Source organism: Mus musculus, chromosome 1 (assembly GCF_000001635.26).
Source record: "Mus musculus strain C57BL/6J chromosome 1, GRCm38.p6 C57BL/6J".
In the NCBI taxonomy this organism is placed as follows: domain Eukaryota; kingdom Metazoa; phylum Chordata; class Mammalia; order Rodentia; family Muridae; genus Mus; species Mus musculus.
This window is the reverse complement of record NC_000067.6, coordinates 107,361,847-107,380,816: the sequence shown is the minus strand read 5'-3', so window position 1 is coordinate 107,380,816 and position 18,970 is coordinate 107,361,847. Positions and strand designations below refer to the sequence as shown.

The following is an 18,970-nucleotide window of genomic DNA, read 5'->3' as shown; positions in this document are numbered from 1 at the left end:
GATACCTTTCCTGAGGAACTTATTGATAATTAATGGCCAGGAGGATGGGTGCTATTTTCTTTAGTAGTGTGGTCTGTAATAAGTTACCCATGTTTCAGCAAACAACCTCTCACCCATACTTACTAATGCCAGCAACCCTCATTTAAACTTGGTAGGTCACAAATTAGAATCAGTGTAGGACGAGGAATTATGGGAAAGAAAAAGGGTTTCCATTGATGAGGGAGCGGAATGAGACAGAGTAGTGAAGAGGGACGAAAAAAAGACCAAAATTCATTATGAACATGGAAATTGTCATAGACATTTTTAGAAAAAGAAAGAAAGGGGGGAAGGGAATATTCCTTGCATAAGAAAGCTCAATTTATTAACTGATATAGTTTATTCTTATCTTCAAAGAGTTAAAAGCATTGTGTCTATATATTATGATCCATGTAGAAGTTTGAGCTGAAACCCATAGGCATGCAATAAATTTATATTTAGAAATCCAGCCAAAGTAGAAACCCTAGATCACTCATTCACAATCTCACTCATAGAAAAACCAAACATATCAAACCTTTTATAAACTTCTCTGTTAAATCAATTATGCCACTCTGTACTCAGATGAGGTCTCAAAGATATTAAATCCAGAAGAGCACTGGTATAAATGGATCTTCTAACACAGCTGCTAGAGTCTTGGGCTCACTAACTCACAGGATAAGTCTGAGGCGATAGTAGACCTGCTTTGCAGATGACCAAAAGCTGAGATGCAAAGGTTCAGCCCCTTCGCCCCTGTACTTCTTAGCTATCTCTGAGGCCTCCACGATGCCCTCTGTCTATGGAGAAGCAAACTTGCCAGCAAATAAAATATTGCCAGACTCATCCCAGATAAAGAACAGGAAAGGACAATTGGCTGTGAACTGAACTGTGACAGGGAGTCGCTTCACAGAAATACTCTCCCCAGTGGCTGCAGCTGCCTCTGTGCCTTCTTCATTGACATCCACATATGACTTGTGAACAACCTTAGATAAATATAGGCCCTTGTCCGGTGACATTCCAGAGAGATCAGCATTGGCTACGTTGAAGATGTCCCTCATGCCTAGGGATTTCAATAGGGTGTTTAGGTCGTATTTTACTGAAAGACTGAATTTAGGGATGTGAACATCCACTTCTCTTTCCACCATGTTAGAAGGGTTAGTCCACTCTCGAAGCATCTTCACATTCAGGTGTTTTTCTATCTAAGAGTCAAAACACAGATGAGCACATGTGAGCTAAACATATCATCTCTGTATAGAACAGATGTTTCTGTAATTCCCAGTGTGAGTGGCTCAGCTTCATTGCTGGCTTTTCAACCATTGTCATATGTATCTAGCCATCTGGTCTTTATCTGTTGCCCACTTCTCTATATTCCCTCACTGACTTTCTCAGTGGATAGTCTGGAATTCCCTTACCATTTAGCCTTTTCCTAATCTTCTCTGCTATTGCCTCTGGAATTATTTTAAACCTGCTTCCTGGATCAGTCCAACCATCTGAAACTGTGAGGCACATCTTTATGAACTTGGTTCTCATTTGGCTCTAAGATGCCATGTCTCTTTGTCCCACTCCTGATGACTTCAATCTCCTTGATGTCCTTTACTCTCAGTTATGTTATCTCTGAAGCTGAACATAGTGTGATTGCCTACTGCAGTGTTTCTGACTGGCACTCCAACTCCCACATATGTACTTAGGTTTCTCAAATGGTCCCAGGAACTGACTTCTCATCATAAAGTCAAGCTTCAACATTTTCATCTGTTGTTTAAATACTACCCTTGAGTGTCTGGTACTCTGTAGCCAACCCTCTATAGCACCAAACTACATACTGTGTCCCTTTCATTGTCATCCTGTCCCAAAGTCCAAAACATGTCATTACTCTTCCACTCTCATAAAACAAAATTTTAAGATAAGGGTAGGTTTTCTGTCATTGAGTCCTTTTTATCATCTCACTAGTTCTAGTCCAAGTTTACTTATATGTGCTCTGTGTTCTCCCTAGATCTGGAGCGTCTCCTCATTTTACCTGTCTCTCTTCTATTGACTGGGTAAACCTCACATGGAGATAATTCTCTGGGAACAACACCCTAGCCTCCACATTCTAATTTATACATTTATTTTATTTTGCACATGATTTTATGTGAAGATTAAACTGCTTCCAAATTGCTAAGTGACTTTAACATCTTCTACCCCAGCTGACCACAAGCCCCAAAGGCCTTAATCTCCTCTGTATTTGCCACACTGTAAGTATACCATCCCCACAGTGACAGATAAGCTTCTCTTCCTACAGCTCCCTCTGAACTGGTATCCACCTCACTCCCTAATCCAAATGTATACAACCCAACCCAGCTCTTTCACCCATCTCTCCCCTTCCCAGACACCAGTGTCAATTGTTTATGACTAAAGCTAGTAAGCCCTGCCCTAGACACTGGTTGACCCTGAGTGTGGCCATCCTACTGTGTGACCCAGCCTCTCTCTGCAGGTTCCCAGAGGCACAGCTGTTCATCTAAGAAACTTCACCCTGTGGAGTGTCTTGAGGTGCTGACTAGGTGGTGGTTAGGTTGGGCTTAGATGCTGCCTACCTTTCCTTCGAGGTCTCTCGATGCTAAGAACCTTCAGGTACATTAAGGAAGAAGAGACTGAACTCAAATTCCTGCCACCACTGATTCAGGACTAGTTCCTGGTCCCTTAGCTTCCTGGTTGTGGTTCTATTTTCTTACAAATTCGGGATGTTAAAAATGTTTAGTCTGTAAGTATATCCTCTGGTTAGAGCAGAAAACTGTCCTTTAGAGTAACAAGGCTTCATTACATCTCTAGGGCCCAATAATCTGATCACAAGTACATTTCATTACTACAGAATAATGTCCTCTAAGTGTCTCATGAGCAATATGTGTTTGCATTTATATTGTATAACATGGTGAACCTACATAACTTTTTCAATGAATGAAGCACTTGGCTTGCCTGAGTACTAAAGGGCAGGGATCAATACTTAGTGTTCAGCTCCTGGGGAAAGACCACTAAGATTAGTTACGAGTCAGCTAAGACAACAAAGGCCACAAAGAGTGAAAACACACACACTCATACTTATGAATATATGCACACATGCACACACCAGGCACGCATATTAGCTACAAGCTAACATTGTCGGCCTTTTACCTGGCTCACGCTGGCTGTGCCTACAGGAAGCAGGATGATCATTCTTAGTTTGTTGTTGGCATAGGGAAGCTCAAGGACTTGCATCTCTGGCTCCTTTATGATAGCCAGCTTAAATGTTCCAGTCTGATACATCATATTCACAACTGCACTTTTACCCTATTTTTAAAAAGATTATAAATAAGTTGTAAAGTAACATGTGAGTAGGTATGAAGGTGTATTTTATTTTTCTAACATGATTATCTGTGTTATCACTGTAAAATATAATGTTAATAACAAAATATTAGGTATACTTTTTATTACTTTCTTTTGCCCAGGTTCTGTAGTCCTAAAATAAGTCAAAGTTAGAGCCTGTTGTAGAACAATGGTAGAGTGATGATTTAAGTCAGTTATAACACTAGTCTCTAGCTAACACAATTCATGTGGGAAGTCAAATGACAGGTTCGCCCATTATCTCTCTTAAGCCATGTGTATCCTCTCGAGAACAAAAGCGTTGCTTTATGAGTTGACACAGGAAGTAACCACAGTGCAAACATCAAGACTACAGAAACTGAACACGAGAAGTTTCCAATCCTTCAGTGAGTCTCTGTCCACTCTCATGTCCAGTGAGAAAGTTATAGTCATTTTGAAAAACAAAAGCCATCAGCAACCTACAGCAATGCTTTCATAAAAATCTTTCTGAATTTTCCTTAAATTAATATTGCATTTTATAAAACCTTGTCAAAAGTCCAGAAAGTGAAATACTTACCACACCCATGTGAAAGGGGGCTTTCACTGTCTCTCTTTTTTGGAATTTATTTTGCCATTGTCCCTTGAAATATATGGCACTCACTAGGACCATGACCGAGGATGGGTCAATTGTACCCTTTGCAAATAAATTTGTGATTTTTCCTTGGAATAAAACAAATAAAAGAACGGATATTTTTATTTGGATTAACTTGTTGATAAGAGATATTTGGATACTTTTTTCACTAATTTTAAATTTGAGGTACCAGAAGAACTCCCATTCCTCACTATAGATTCTTCCCTGTCACAGGAACTTCTGATCTAGGAAGTAATGCCTAGGGATGGCTCAGTTTACCCTATTCCTATTCATATCTAACACACTATTGTCCATTATTAACTTCCATAGTTACCTTTCAAAGATCCCCCCTCCCCCAGGTGAACAAGATAGCTTTGTACAGTTCTCAAGCAGTGGGCCACGACCGGTTTGGAGGTCACATGTCAGATAACCTGCATATTAGATAGTTACATTATAATGTATAGCATAGCAAAGTTACAGTTATGGAGTAGCAACAAAATATAATGTTATGGTCCTCAAAATAGTACAGTCCACAACCTGACTAACTATATTAGGAAGAACTGCTTTAGGAAGGTTGAGAACCACTGGTTTAGCAGGTAAAAGCACTTAGTACACAAGCTTTCTGTTCTATCACGACAACCTGATGTAGAAATGGAAAAGTCCCAGCTGTTCTCTGATCTCTACAAGAGCACTGTGGCACATGTATACACACACACACACACACACACACACACACACACACACACACAGTATTACTTTAATGAAAATGTCCTTTCGTGTGTGTGTGTGTGTGTGTGTGTGTGTGTGTGTGTGCACGCATGCGTGTGAGTAAACCTGTGTGAGTATACTTGTAGGAGTCAGAGATAAAATGAACATCACTCCTCAGTTGTTTTCTGCCTTCTTCTTTGAGACAAGGTCTCTTACTGACCTGGTTCTCTCTGTTACTCTAGATGAATAACCAGCCTGACCCAGAATTTTTCCTGTCTCAAACTTTCCAGCAGGAAGATTGCAGGCATACATCGCCACACATAGCTTTTTCTACACATGTTCCTGGGCATCAGTCTCAGGTCCTCATGCTCAAGCAGCAAGCTTTGTATTGGCAGGTTATCTCCCAGATCTGCTTATTTAATTGTTTTTATTGTTTGCTTATTTTGTTGTGTTTATAGTAGTGGTTTTCAATCTTTGATTATTTAACAGCTTCATACATATATAAAAAAAACTTGTCTTTCTCACCCTACAAATCTTTAAGCTGACTCCCATTCCCACAGAAATGACTTTTAGACTCAATAAGTCCCCTGCTTAGTTTTTGCTTTGTGTATGTGACCCCCTGAATTTAAAAAGGTTTGTCTGTGTAATAATCATTGTAGCCCAGGCTGTCCTAGAGCTCACTGTGTAGAGCAGGCTATTCTGAAGTTCAATGTTTACATTGGGTTGTGCTGGAACTCACTTTGTAGTCTAGGCTGCCCTGGGACTCACTGTTTAGACCAGGTTGTCCTTGGAACTTTAGACTATACTGTCCTGGAAATCCGTGTATAAACAGGCTGTACTGTGTAGGCCAGGCTGACCTAGAGGTTGTTGTGTAGATGAGGGTGTCCTGAGATTTGCTTTTACAAAGAAAGCTATTTAGAATTGCACTGGTTGTAAGTAAACCTGACTCTTTGTCCAAATGCAGGGGTTCAGGCATGCTTCCCATTCTGGCTCACTTACCCTTGAAGTTGAAAACTAGTGTATTACAAATACAGAGATCATTTAAAGTAAAAGGATATTTGAAATCAGAAATGTGTTTGGAAGATACCAGAAGTTGTCTGCTTTGTAAATATTCTGAACAAAGTTAAACATCCAGCTGCCCCAGTGCCTTTCAGTGCATTGCAACCTAGAAATTCGGAATGTATCCTGTCACTGCATGAAAGCTCAAGCATTCAACTCTAGTCATAAAGAAGAGTTCCATTTTCATTATACTCTTGAGGCTACACCATAACTATCATATTAAAGCAATAGATAAACAATAATGCTTAAAATGTTTCTGAATGAATGAGAGATTAATTTTTAATAAAAATTGATAACTTTATGACATTTCTTTAAAGTAGAAAGGGTGTTTATTTCTTTCCCAGAGTCTCTTGGCATAGGACAATGATTGTAAGATATATTCTTAAGTATGCATTCATAAAAAAATCATTCATTGCGTCACTTTATATTAGTGTGATGATTTGTATATGATCAGCCCAGGGAGTGCCACTGTTAGGAGATTTTGGAGTAGGTGTGTGACTGTGGGCATGAATTTTAATACCCTCACCCTAGCTGCCTGGAAGCAAGTATTCTGCTAGCAACCTTCAGATGAAGATAAAGAATTCTCACCTCTTCCTGTACCATGTCTGCCTATGTGCTGTCATGTTTCTGCCTTGATGATTAAGGTCTGAACCTCTGAACCTATAAACCAGCCCAAAGTAAGTGTTTTCCTTATAAGAATTACCTTGGTCCTGGTGTCTGTTCGCAGCAGTAAAACTGTAACCAAGACAACAAGTCTTCAACATTTAGATTTTATACTTGTTGACTTCAGCTCCCTTGTAATCATAGCAAGGCAAGACATTCCCCAATGGAGCATAAAGTTTGTACACACACACACACACACACACACACACACACACACACACACACACAATTATCCTTACCATTAGTTTTATTTTTAACCCAAGCGTTAATACTTTTCCTTGTCTCTTCTGTAGATAGTTCAAAATCAACAGTTTGCAGCTTGGCTTGGTACAGTTTCTCACAACATCTTACATATTGCTGGAAAAGAAGGGACAATTGAGAGGCAGCAGAAAAATAGTGCAAGGACGGGTCTGGGAATATGGCCCAGTGAGTAAATGACTTCCTATGCAAGTGTGAGGGGCTGAGTTCGCATAGCCAGAACCATGCAAAAGTCAGGTGTGTCAGTATGCACTTGTAACCTCAGTTCTCCTACAAGAGATGGAAAGCAGAGACAGGTGAATTCCAGAAGCAGGATAACTTGCTGTAAGAAGTAGTAAGCAATATGGGAAAGACCTTGTTTTAGAAAAAACGGAAAGAAAAAACTTACACACAAAGCTGTCCTCTGACTTCCATATACACATGTGCTTCAGGTACTCACTCCTGCAGCAACACACACACACACACACACACACACACACAGCCCTTGCAGTTTAGAATGCTCTAAAGTCCTAACACACAGAGAAAAATCTGTTGCTGTCAGAAGTTAAAATGGAGCAATATCTGTGAGTACTTATCTTTAAATCCAAGGATTTCCAAAAAAAAGAAAAAGAAAAAAAGAAAAAAAGGTCCAGAAACATTTGGCTGTTTTCCCGCTATATCACAGGCTTTCTTACAGCAGTGCATTCAAGTCAAAATGATGAATTTCATACATGGGCAATGGGCACCTTTTTTCCTGTCGCTATGTTTTCCTCTTCAAAGTAAAGAGCAAGAGTCTTACAAGAAAACTTGTTAAGTATAGCAGCTAAATGGCTTCCTTCTTTCCTCAGGAGCAAATTCAAAATCACCACTTCAAATCAACATTTATCTGCCCTGTGTCTAGGTCACTGCTTGGGCGAGGCAAAGACAAAAGAAAGTGTAGCAGCTCAAAGGAAACAGTCCATGACTTCCATCACCACAGACACTCAACAGAACACATTTTTGTGAGCTTCTGTCAGAGTAGAAGGAAGATTCTTAATGTCTACAGTGCCAAGGTGGCCTACCCACCTCAGATGCAAAAATTCTATCAGAGATGTGTGATGCCCAAGACAGTGTAAGCGACCAGAGTGAGGAAGAAAACAGAAATTTGAGGCTTCTTCTCAACACTTCAGTGATCTTGGTCAAAGAGAAAGGGACCAAGTGCAACAGCATTTCATGTCAATCATAGGAAGGAAGCTTGAGTTTAGATAAGAATCACATCTCCATCTTAATAATCATTGGTATGACCTTTGTCAATTGGGATTTTCAGAATCTGTTTTATACACTTTAGAGTTCATGGAAATTTTGTGTCTGTGGAATAGCACAATGAAATAATTGTATGATGTAATGCCTGTGATTAGCTTAGAAGTTACTGGCTCTGGAAATAAAATAAACATTCAATGAAACTACACACTTCAATGTTGGTGGGTAAGATCCAAAACCCATCTCTAGTTTTGGAGCTAGAAAAATTCCTTTTATTTTAAAGAGAGAAGTGACTTACCCAAAGTCATATATTAAGTGGAAGGAAACCTCTCATTTCTTAGTTCATATTGAATGTGCTTTCAACTACCTCTTGATAGTCAACCATCAAGGGTCTTTGCTAAAGATTAGAGATGTATTTCACCTTTCTTGTCATCCTCACAGGGCAACTCTTACAAATGCCTTCATTTTGTGCTTCACTTCTGACCTTAGTTATTGCATGGCTTTAGGGATTTGGCAGAGAAAGGAAGTTTCACATGATACTGCAGAACTCTAAGTGAGAATTTTAATAAAGTCGTGTCTTGGACACTCTAAGCTCAAATTCAACATTATAAGAATGCCATGAGCTCTGTTCACTCTCCCTTGTTCTTCTATATGAAATTAAGAGGGTGCCATGTGTGCTCACCTTGTGGAATGATATTGACCTCGTCCCGTAGATTCTGTTAGCAACGCTGAGGGAGTTCTGTTGGTTAATGTGGGAAATCAGGGCTCTGAAATCAGGATGCATCACTCCAACTTGGCTGCACTGGGAGTGGTGAACAGAGAAGACATGTGATTGCTTTCTGGCCTTTGAAAAGTTAGAAATAATAAAAAGTACAATATATGTACAGCAAGATTTTTTGCCTTCTAATACACAGCAGTGAACAAGACGAGATGAACTTGAATTTCCTTAGCAAAATGATCTGAGCCAACCATGCAGGTTCTTGTGTACTTACCTGATGATCCTAATAGTTTAATCCAAAATATTAAGTTTTCATGAACAAAGAGATTCTAATGCAACTTCTGCAGCTGTCTGTGTATTTATATTTATATTTTCAATGCTCAGCCTTTTATATTTTTGACAGTTTGTTATTGTATTTTTGTGTTCTATGCAGTGTGGTCATATTTCCTTCCATATTACCATCTTGTCCTTCTTAGATTCTTGTTTACCCTGTCTTCTCAACTAGGGAATGGTGTTGCTAGATAGGCCTGGCTCAAACAAACTCTTTATGTATACCAGTCCTGCATTGAACTCTACTACAGTCTTTGTGCCTCTCCTGCTAAGTGCTGAGATTGCAGGTATGAATCAACATGCCCAAGCAATGTCTCAGTACATTCTGAATGACTACTTAAACCAGTACTTTAACCTTCACTAACAAGATTTAATACATTCACTTGTTTGTGCAGTAGCAGCTCTGCTAAGTTTGCAACTGTAATACATCTGAATGATGATTAAGAATTCATAGATGCCAAAAACAACAATGAATATATTTCCTGAATAATGCTTTCTAATAAGTAGGGTTTCTGCAAAAGTTTCAGTTATGTCTGTTTATGTGTCTGTGTATGTGCATATGCCTGTGTCTCTGTCTGTATCCATGTGTATATACATTTATCCAGATACCTATGAACTACTAAAACTACTATCTTGAGAGAACTCTATGCAAATAAGTGAACACTCCTTGGGGAATAACTAGGTACCATTGTCTCAGAGCCTGTGGATGGGGCTGCATCAGGGACAGTATATAATTAAAAGCCAATAATTTCTCAGTGACTCTCAGTAGAATGAGATAACAACACACAAGGGCACAGAACAAAAAAGTCTGAATGACAATGATTGGATTGAAAGAATGAATAGAGAGGCTTTATCCTTGTTGCTATCATTACTACCTTGAGCTAAATTCGACACTCTGCTGTAATTATTGGGAGCATTAATAGAGAACTCTGGGACAGGGCTGGCTTCCTTCTGGCACCATGAGAGGTGAGGTCTCTCCTCATCCAGACTGGTGGATGACTTCTTGGTATATAATGTTGAGAGTACTGGATATGAATAGAAGCACTGATAGCAGCATACCTCAGAAGAATTTTTCGTCTTTGCTTTTAAGACTCCTGAAAAGCTGTCATAGTGGAGCACCTGGGAAAAGAAAAAGAGATCAACTGGCCACAAAAGTAATGTACAATCGACTAAATCTGAGAGCTATATTCAGGCTTCTATTTTAGATCAAGACCAATATCAATAGATAACACCTAATATTATGTTTCAGGTCCTGAGTTAAGTCCCTAGGTGTCTTATTTAACCCTACTGACAACAGCACAGGTAAACTCTATCACCTCCATTTGATGTTAGGAAAACTGAGACCAGACATGACAAGCACCCTTACCCCAGTACATAGTTTACCAGGTTCTAGGAGCAGAACTCTATTATGGGAGGCCACTCTGCCTTCTTCCTACTCTTCAGTCCTTTAACTAGAGCATGGCTCAAAGGGAGCCCAGAAAACATGGCAGTTTCCCAGTAAAGTAACAGCAAGGCAGCAGCTATACTAAGAGCTATCAAGAGATACTTTCTAGACATTCAGATCTTGCAGCCAGGGTCATGTGACATGTCACCATTTCCCTAGAAGTAAAATGAGAATAACAAACTCTGCTTGCTAACAGGGTTGCCATGAATAAATTTAGTAATACCTCCTTTTTTAAATGTATTTAAACTCTTATAAGGGTTTTCAGTTTAAAATTTTAGATCAAAAGAATAGTATGAAACATGTGTTCTCTATTATGTTCAAATAGCCAAAATAGTAATGTTAGAAATGATCATGAAGGGGCTAGACCAACGTTCCCTACATGCTTGTAGCAGATGTCCAGCTTGGTCTTCATAGGAGTTTCCTAACAATTGGAGTGGGGGCAGTCTCTAACCCTGTTGCCTACCATTGAATCACTTTCCCCTACTTGGACTGCCTGGTTGGGCCTCAGTGGGAGCGGAGGTTCTGAGTTCTGCTGAAACTAAATGCCCCAGGGTGAGGTGGTACACAAGGGAGCATCCCCTTCTCTGAGTAGAAAGGGAGGGAGAATGGAGGAGGAATTTTCAAGGGCAGCACTGGGAGGACAGGAGTGAAGGGACTGCTATTGGCGTGCAATGTGAATAAACAAATAAGTTATTGAAAAATTGAAAAAAGTTACTGTACTGCACTGACTTATATTAAACTCTTTTATTTAAAACTTTTGCCTTTCTAATAAATATGACTTGCCTAAGTATGCCTTTTCATTACACAATATCTTTTTAGATGAAAATAGCTGAAGTTTGTCAGACAAGAAAGAGCACATGGGAGATGTCTGGTTTCTGGGGGAGTTCTGCTTCATATTACCTTTTCCATTTGCTCAGCACTCTTTCCCCTGGTACCCAGGAGAAGCATGCTTAGAGCATAAAACGTAGTCAGCGGAGAAAAGAAGATGTTTTCTCCCACGTTGTTACTGCTCAGCTCTTTGAACACATCAAGGCAAAATTCAGTACTCGCTGTGGTGATGGGATCCATTCTTATCCCAAACAATGCCTACAAGTAGAGCAAAAATATTTCAGTCCTTGTGTGCGTACTTTCTATGCTGTAAAATACCCCTTGCCCTGGGATGTGTGTGCCAAAATGCTTATGCTTCACAGACTCAGACAAACAGTTGTTTTCCCACCAGACTGCTCCTGTTCAGAACCTCACAGGAGGAGGGTAGCAGCTCTCTATGCAGTTTCCCACAAACAACCTGACACCTGACACAGTTTTATCCCCTTCTTGGCACTCTTCCAAGACTGTGAAGTAAAGCTAGAAGGTGACCCAGTCAGAGCCATATCAGGGGAGGAACAGAAAAGGGAAAACCTGAGAAAAAGAAGGTTGGTGCTGCAGTGTGCAGTATGTTAGGGAAACAGCATATTGGGAAAGAAAGTCTAGTCCTACAGACACTGATGGAGCACCAGCGAGAGTGAAGAGCTAGCCATAGAAACAGCAAACTTCAAGAGTAGTTCCTGGCTGGCAGCCATTGGAGGAGAAGCCCTTGGTTCTATGAAGGCTCGATTCCCCAGTGTAGGGGAATATCAGGGCAGTGACATGGGAGTGGGTGGGTGAGAGGAGGAGCATTCTTATAGAAGCAGGGGAAGGAAGGAAGGAAGAGGGGGTTCTGGAGGGGAAACCAGGAAAGGGGATAACATTTGAAATGTAAGTTCATAAAATATCCAATAAAAAAGATAAAAAAAAACATAAAATTTAAAAAAGTAGTTCCTGGAAACAAGGAGACTTCATTCTTCATAGGGTCCATTGCCAGCAAACACTTCTTTGCTTTGTCTTCCTGGTAGTCAGTCTCTTACTCCACTGCCTGCCTCCTGAGTAACCCCTTACTCTCACATTCAGAGTCTTTCTCCATTGCTGGCAACTGCTCATCATAAATCATCAAGCTTCAGACCTGAGAGTTATCTGCTTGTATACCCACACCTCAGGTGACCTCATCCCAACTCAGGTTCACTTATCACCAAAACTCTGATAGTTCCTTGCTGGAAATCGAGTATAAAATGTGCCCCATAGGCTCATGAACTGAATAGCTGGCCTCAAGCTGATGAAACTATTTTGAGAAGTTCTGGGAACATTAGGTAGAACCTGTCTGAAGGAATGACCTCACTAGGTTTACATACTTGGAGCTATTCGTTTTCTTGCCATCTCCCTACTCCTGTCCCTATCCCTGTCTATCCCGTCTCCCTATCTCCCTTTCCCTGTCCCTATTCCTGTCCCTGTCCCTCTCTCTTTCCCTCTCCCTCTCCCTCTCTCTCTCCCTTGCTCTCTCCCTTTCCTACTCATCTTTGTTCCCTCTATAATTTGTTCTATTCCATAATTCCTTCACTATGTTAGACTGAGCTTTCTGAAACTACAAGCTAAGTGGAACCTCTTCTTACCTTTTCATTTCCCCAGATGTTTGGTTCCAGCAAGAACGATGCTGACTTTGTTTTGAATGTATGCTGCTCCTCCATTCTAGACCCATATATCCAAATTCACACTTGACTCTTCACTTACATGCCTGAGGGTTCCTTCAGATCTGACATGAGGGAGAGCAAACCCTTGGCTCCCCAGCACTCCACCTTGCCTGTTCCATCACATCTTCCCTCATTTGCAGAACTCATAGTTCCACTTTTCCAACTTACAGGCTAATAACCTGGATATTATCCTTTAATACTTTCTCATTCTTGTTCACCTTCAGTCTATAAAAATACCTTATGTCCTCTACTTTTAAAAATGCTGTCACTCTTTCTGATTTTACCACTTTAGACAAAGCTTTCCTCTTCCATCCCAACAATATTGCAACACTTTGCATACCTGGTTACCTCCTTCATTTTTATGTTCCCTATTTGTATTTTCTTGAGAGGCAAGAGTAGTGTTACTTAAAGGTCAGATGCCATGCTCCTCTGAACTCAGCATCTTCAGTACCAAGCCATTCTCAGAAAAGTCAAAGCCTTACCATACCCAGCATGCCACTTCCCTGACCTGACCCTGGCCTTCTCAAGACTCATCTCTGTCCTACTTCACTGACTCTCGATACCATAGCTTTTCCTTTCATCCAATATACCAAGCATGTCCATATCAGGCCTTCTACATTGTTTATCCCTCCTCTGAGCTGTTCTTCCCCCCAGTTGTCAGAAGGCTCACTCTGGCAGATCATTCCTCTTTCCTTTCAGAAATACACTGCATCAGTAACCCTTCCCATGGCCGTTCCCATTGAAAACTCAGCCACATCCCTACGTCATAACTCTTCAGGCTCTTTTTCTTCCTAGAACACTCCACCTGACTCACTACACATGCCATTTTTTTTATCTGATCTACTCCCTAGATTCCTGCCTCCATCAGATCATGGATTCCTTTTTGTTCTCCTTGGTGGACATGTAGATGCCCCTCATAAAAGTATGTGAAGAGAGGGGATTTTAATCCAGTAAGTACCACACTAAGCAGGTACGCATAGACTTCAGTGGAAGTACAGAAGAAAGAAGCAGATGTACCCTGAGAGGCGCAGCCTCCTTCTATGGAAAAGTAGGAGGGTTTTCCAGGAATGTGCAAGAAGTCAGAACATCCACGAGAAAAGCAATGGGTTGAAAAGAGACCAACATGCAGGAAAAGAAACATACAGATCCAGAAAACGAAGTGGGAAACCAAACGCCATGAAAAGTGAGGATAGAGAAAAGTAAGATGTGCCTTTAGAAGAAAACTTGCCCCACTGAGAAGTCAGAATGCCCCGAGAGCTCTTATGAAGCTGAGCTACCAGGTAATCAAGTTAGCATACACACACCATCTCTGTGACCTTCTTCCCACCTGCCCTCCTTTCTGATTTTTTCCCCCGGATTCTCTGCTTACTGTTCAGCCTCCTCTCCCCTGCTTTCTGGACAGCACATTTTAAATGTTAATTACGCAGCAGTCAGCAAGAAGATGAGCTGTGATACAGACTCAGTGTATGCTTAGGAGAAGACCTTAAGCTTCCTGATCTCAAGTCTTAATTGCCTAAACCAATTAAAACAATGCAGCAGTACTTGTCAGTGAGCGGCTTAGGACCTAGGAACTTCTGCAATCCTTGCTAAAGAAACCTTTTCCCTGGAAAAGGTCAATAAGCCCGTCGGAGAATCTCCTTTTTCAGAGCTATGCTGTCTACATGTGGGTACCATTCGAGGAGCTTTGCATGCGCATGAGGTCAAAGAGAGAGCCCAGCATGCCAGTGGAGAAAGACTCAGGGAATTGGAGTCCCTAATGACTCACAGCTGTGTGGGTGGATTAACTGGCTTGGATCTACCCTACTTTGGCATTTCTTGTCATGTCTTCTGACAGCTTTTCTTGCTTTGTAAATGAAACGTTTTAGTTTAGTCTTCTGTTGCTACTTGCAGCTAGAAGCATCACTGCTTACTTCAGAAGATCTGTTTATGCCTCCTTGGCCTCTAAGACGAGCAGGCCCACTTAAGAAAATTCATAGTTTTCTAATGCATCTATGCATTTTAGTTAGACCGTCCCAGATCTGAAAACACTTCATTCTTTTACCTCTTCTCTCTTACATATAGCTCCACGCGTTTTTAGAATGCTAGACTAAACACATGTTCCCAAGGACAGTATAGCAAACCATCTAGCCCTCCCTGCTTCTGTCCATTGACTGTAGTCACTAATGTGTGTTTTCAGCCATGCCCATTTGACCTGAGCTCACTGGAGGTGTACTCTCTGGGGTGTGACCATGTGTGTCACTGATTTAGGAATGTGTGTCATGCTCAGTGCTCTGTGTTCTCACTGTCATAAAGAGCCGAGGGCACATGGTCCTCAGGTCTGAGAGAGGGAGGGGAGCCTGTGGCTCAACCGAATGCTGTCAGGCAACTGAGAAGCAAAAGGAAATGTGTCATCTGTGGACTTTCAAAACAATGAACCATGGCATTTACACGGTGCTGGTGATGATCATCACCCCATCCTGCAAATAACAATGGTCACTAAACCCATTCCCATGCACTGGATGCTGTGCAGTAGCTCTGACACCACCCAGCATGGCACACTGGAGCCAAGCATGAGCTAGTCCACCATTTCCTTGTGATTTTTTTTAAACAAAAATATTGGGGGGCGGGGGGGGGGCTTTGCTGATCTCGTGTCTCTGTACAGCTCGAGTCTTCAGAGCAAGATGCTGCCGTTCAGCTTCATCTTAGTACAGCTCTCCATCATACCTATAATAATAATTAGTGTCCTTGGAAAACACTTATTTGGTAATCTAAATAATAAAAGTCCACCCAGTACTGAGGTACATCCAAGCTGGCCGCTCTCCATACTCTATTCAACTCTGTACTGGGTGGAGTTACTGGATGAAATCACATTCTAGGATGTAACTTCAAGTACATGTAGTTTATTTTCAATTTGTGCCATTTTGATTATAAAGCAGTCAAGGAACCCTGCAATTAATGAAGCTTCTTAAAAGACTTTAGAACACAGTAGGGTCACTTACTGCATTCTGTACTTTCTAAAACTCTGACTGTCTTTCTTTATAATCCTGAGTAGAAAAGCTCAAAGCATCAGCCCCTGCCCTTGGGAGCCAGAGTCCTGTGACTACACAGGTCCTTCTTCTCTTTACTCAGCATGTTAAGCTAATTCACTCTCTTTCACCCCAGTCTCAGATCATACTTTTAATTTCTTTAGACAAAACCCTTTTTTTTGTAGGTGTTCTTGTAAACTATCTATTTTATTGGGTCATACACTTTTTTGGTTTTCATAAGCAATTTTCTGTTAAGTGGTTTATTCTTCATTTAGTACTAAATATTACGTTGCTCCAGATGGATTCACTTCTGCTAGTGAATTCTTGTATTTTTGTCATATGTTACCCTATTTACTCCCCAGGGACTGATGCTTTAATGGCACCCTGCATCACAGCGTCATAGGAAGTGCTGTGAAGAACATCTCCATAGTCCCTATTTACAGGCCTACACTAAAATGCCTTTGAGAAATAAGTGATTGGAAATGCCTTTGAGAAATAAGTGATTGGTCACAGGGTCCATATACACACCAAGTACTGTATGTGCAGGATTCACAGTCTTTAGTCTTGAAAGACGAGCTATGCCTCTGCAGTTCTGCAGAGGATGCATTGGGAGCTTGAGAGATTGCACACTGTTGGGAATGGAGCTGTGGTCCATCTCTCCTGAGCCTCCCACTTCTCCCAATCGCTGCCACATGCTATTAAGTAATGCAACAGCATTGCCAGCTAACTTCAACAGATAAGAGTAAATAAACAGTACAGCTTGTATGACCTCACCACTGAACCTGGCAGTGCATCATACAAGAAACAAAAATGCTGAGTTCATATTTATAAAGGTGTTAGAAATGTATAATTATAATAACGTCATGAGCTTTGTGTCCACAGGTTTATAATGCAGCATTCAAGACATCTATAATCTCAGTTATTCTCTAGAACACTAAATTTTTTTTTTTGGTTTTTGTTTGCTTGTTTGTTTGTTGTTTTTGTTTTGTTTTTGTTTATCAAGACAGGGTTTCTCTGTATAGCCCTGGCTGTCCTGGAACTCACTTTGTATACCAGGCTGGCCTCAAACTCAGAAATTCACCTGCCTCTGCCTCCCAAGTACTGGGATTAAAGGCATGCATCACCACCTACCAGCTAGAACACTACCTTTATAGCTATAAGCACAAATCTTTTGCAACAGTTCTAGTTTCAAAATTGTATTCAAGTAATTTTATGCTCTAGTCTTTATTGACAATTTTTCTACATCTGGGTGATTGTCTTTGCATAAAGAGAATAACGTCTAGATGAATTACAGGTTTTGGTCCTGTGAATATACTGGGTTTTGTCACTAGAATTATCATTTCTTGGGGGAAGGATAATAAATTTTTGAACTTATCAATGTCTTCATTTTGCCCCAGAACAAATATATACTAGAGAAAATAACACTGAATATTTATTCACATCTAGACGAATAAAGACTGACCAGTCAATTTGCACAAAGAAGAATGAACTGGTTAAAAGTCTAAAAACATATGAATCCTGAAAAACACGTGTAGAAGCCATCGTGGCCAAACCGATCTGCAGAGGGAAAGTCGGGAGCTTCATAGAAGATGATGCATTGGAATTTGAAAAGAAGGTGAGAATTTTAGAAAGCTTCCTTGAATATCTCTGTACATTTCTGCCTATATTTTAGGACAAGAAACATCTTCCAGGAAAGTTGAATGTGTAATCTAAAGGTAGCTGTGGGAGAAAAGGCAGCAAAAAAAGATTCCTGAGTTTCTTCTCCTTTCAAGGTTTTAAAAAATGTATTCAAGAAGAGATGATTCTATTTGGGAAATGTCAGAAGGAGAACATGTATCAGAAATAGGTCTGTACAGAGACACAAAGTCTTGGTCAGCTCTTTGAGAGCACATATATAACAAAGACCTCAACTTCTTAAAACTTGAGCACTGCCTGGTTAAAGTACACATGGAGAAACTCACAGACACAAAGAAACACACACACACAGAAAATCCCACAGATTCAGACCCCCTACCTAGAGAAAAAGGGTCAGGGAGAGGGAGAGAGAGGGAGACAAACCAAGAGAGATACTTACAGACAGATATGCAGAGAAAGACACACAGAGAGAGGAATTTACAGATAGATACAAACACAAACACACACACAGACATACACACTCAGAGAGAAATTTATACATACACACTCATGCACACAAACACCCACACACAGGCACACACACACGTTTCCATATGCACACACAGAGAAATACCACACTGACAAAGGGATAATACTTATCTAAAGAATTAGAGTTAATACTAAATAGAAAATATAATCATAATTTCTTCATTAAAACAATCAGATTTATGAGATATATTTAGCTGAATTGATATTTTTATGATGCACATTTTCAGTGATATGCTCATACCCTTATCAAAAGGTCAGCAAAGGACCACATTCAATTAAACAATAAGTTACCCCCTCATCTGACTCATTACAAACTTGTTAAGTGTCATCTTTGGCTCTTATTTATCTCCCTCTGACAACATTCTACTCAAAAAGTACAGAAAGATTTCTCGTTACCTTTGTTGCTTTCTGATGGTGATGGGAAGAGTTTAGCAGGTTAGACTGGAGCTGTGTCCCTCCAAAGGAAATATAAGCCTTTACTTTTTGCTCCTCCCTTTCCACTGTGTTGTTATGATTCAGCTCTTCACCTGCTGGGCAGGAAGTACAGCTCCAAGAAGGAAGTCTTTCTGAAGGCCATATAGTGGCTTTGGCAGAATTACCAATGAACTGTGCTTTCTGAATCACACTATACTTATTATTCTCATCCTGCTTTATGAACAAAGGACCATCAACAAACCTAACTTCCACCCAAGGAAGTCTAGCTATCTGAAGAGATAGCGTGAACACATCCCATTGATAGAGCCCATGTCAACTTTCCAGGGGTTTTCAGAGTCATTATAAACAACACAAAGTCATGCAGTTAGAAAGATTCTGGTGGTGATAGATGCTCCATGGCTGGAGGTACATTTACTTCAAAATCTTCTGACCGCTTCTTCAGGGAGCTTGGGCCTCATAGATAGCTTCAGCAGT

General features: G+C 40.5%; 1 protein-coding gene across 1 annotated transcript; it reads right to left on the bottom strand.

Moving 5' to 3' along the window:
• Window positions 1-341: 341 nt before the first annotated feature.
• On the bottom strand, window positions 342-18,503 carry Serpinb11 (serine (or cysteine) peptidase inhibitor, clade B (ovalbumin), member 11). Its single transcript, NM_025867.2, has 8 exons — window positions 18,458-18,503; window positions 11,254-11,439; window positions 9,969-10,028; window positions 8,544-8,663; window positions 6,625-6,742; window positions 3,902-4,044; window positions 3,157-3,312; window positions 342-1,211 (listed from the first exon to the last, which is right to left on the bottom strand). Exons 2-8 carry the CDS (start codon window positions 11,419-11,421, stop codon window positions 810-812), a joined length of 1,167 nt encoding a protein of 388 aa, NP_080143.1. The 5' UTR covers window positions 11,422-11,439; window positions 18,458-18,503; the 3' UTR covers window positions 342-809.
• Window positions 18,504-18,970: the final 467 nt, after the last annotated feature.

Coding starts and splice junctions, on each gene's coding strand:
- Serpinb11 (NM_025867.2), bottom strand. CDS start 11,421: ATGGATCCCATCACCACAGCGAGTACTGAATTTTGCCTTGATGTGTTC. Junction 8,664..9,968: donor AGACGAAAAATTCTTCTGAG/GTATGCTGCTAT, acceptor CACCACTCCCAG/TGCAGCCAAGTTGGAGTGAT. Junction 1,212..3,156: donor GCACAGCCAGCGTGAGCCAG/GTAAAAGGCCGA, acceptor TTTGACTCTTAG/ATAGAAAAACACCTGAATGT.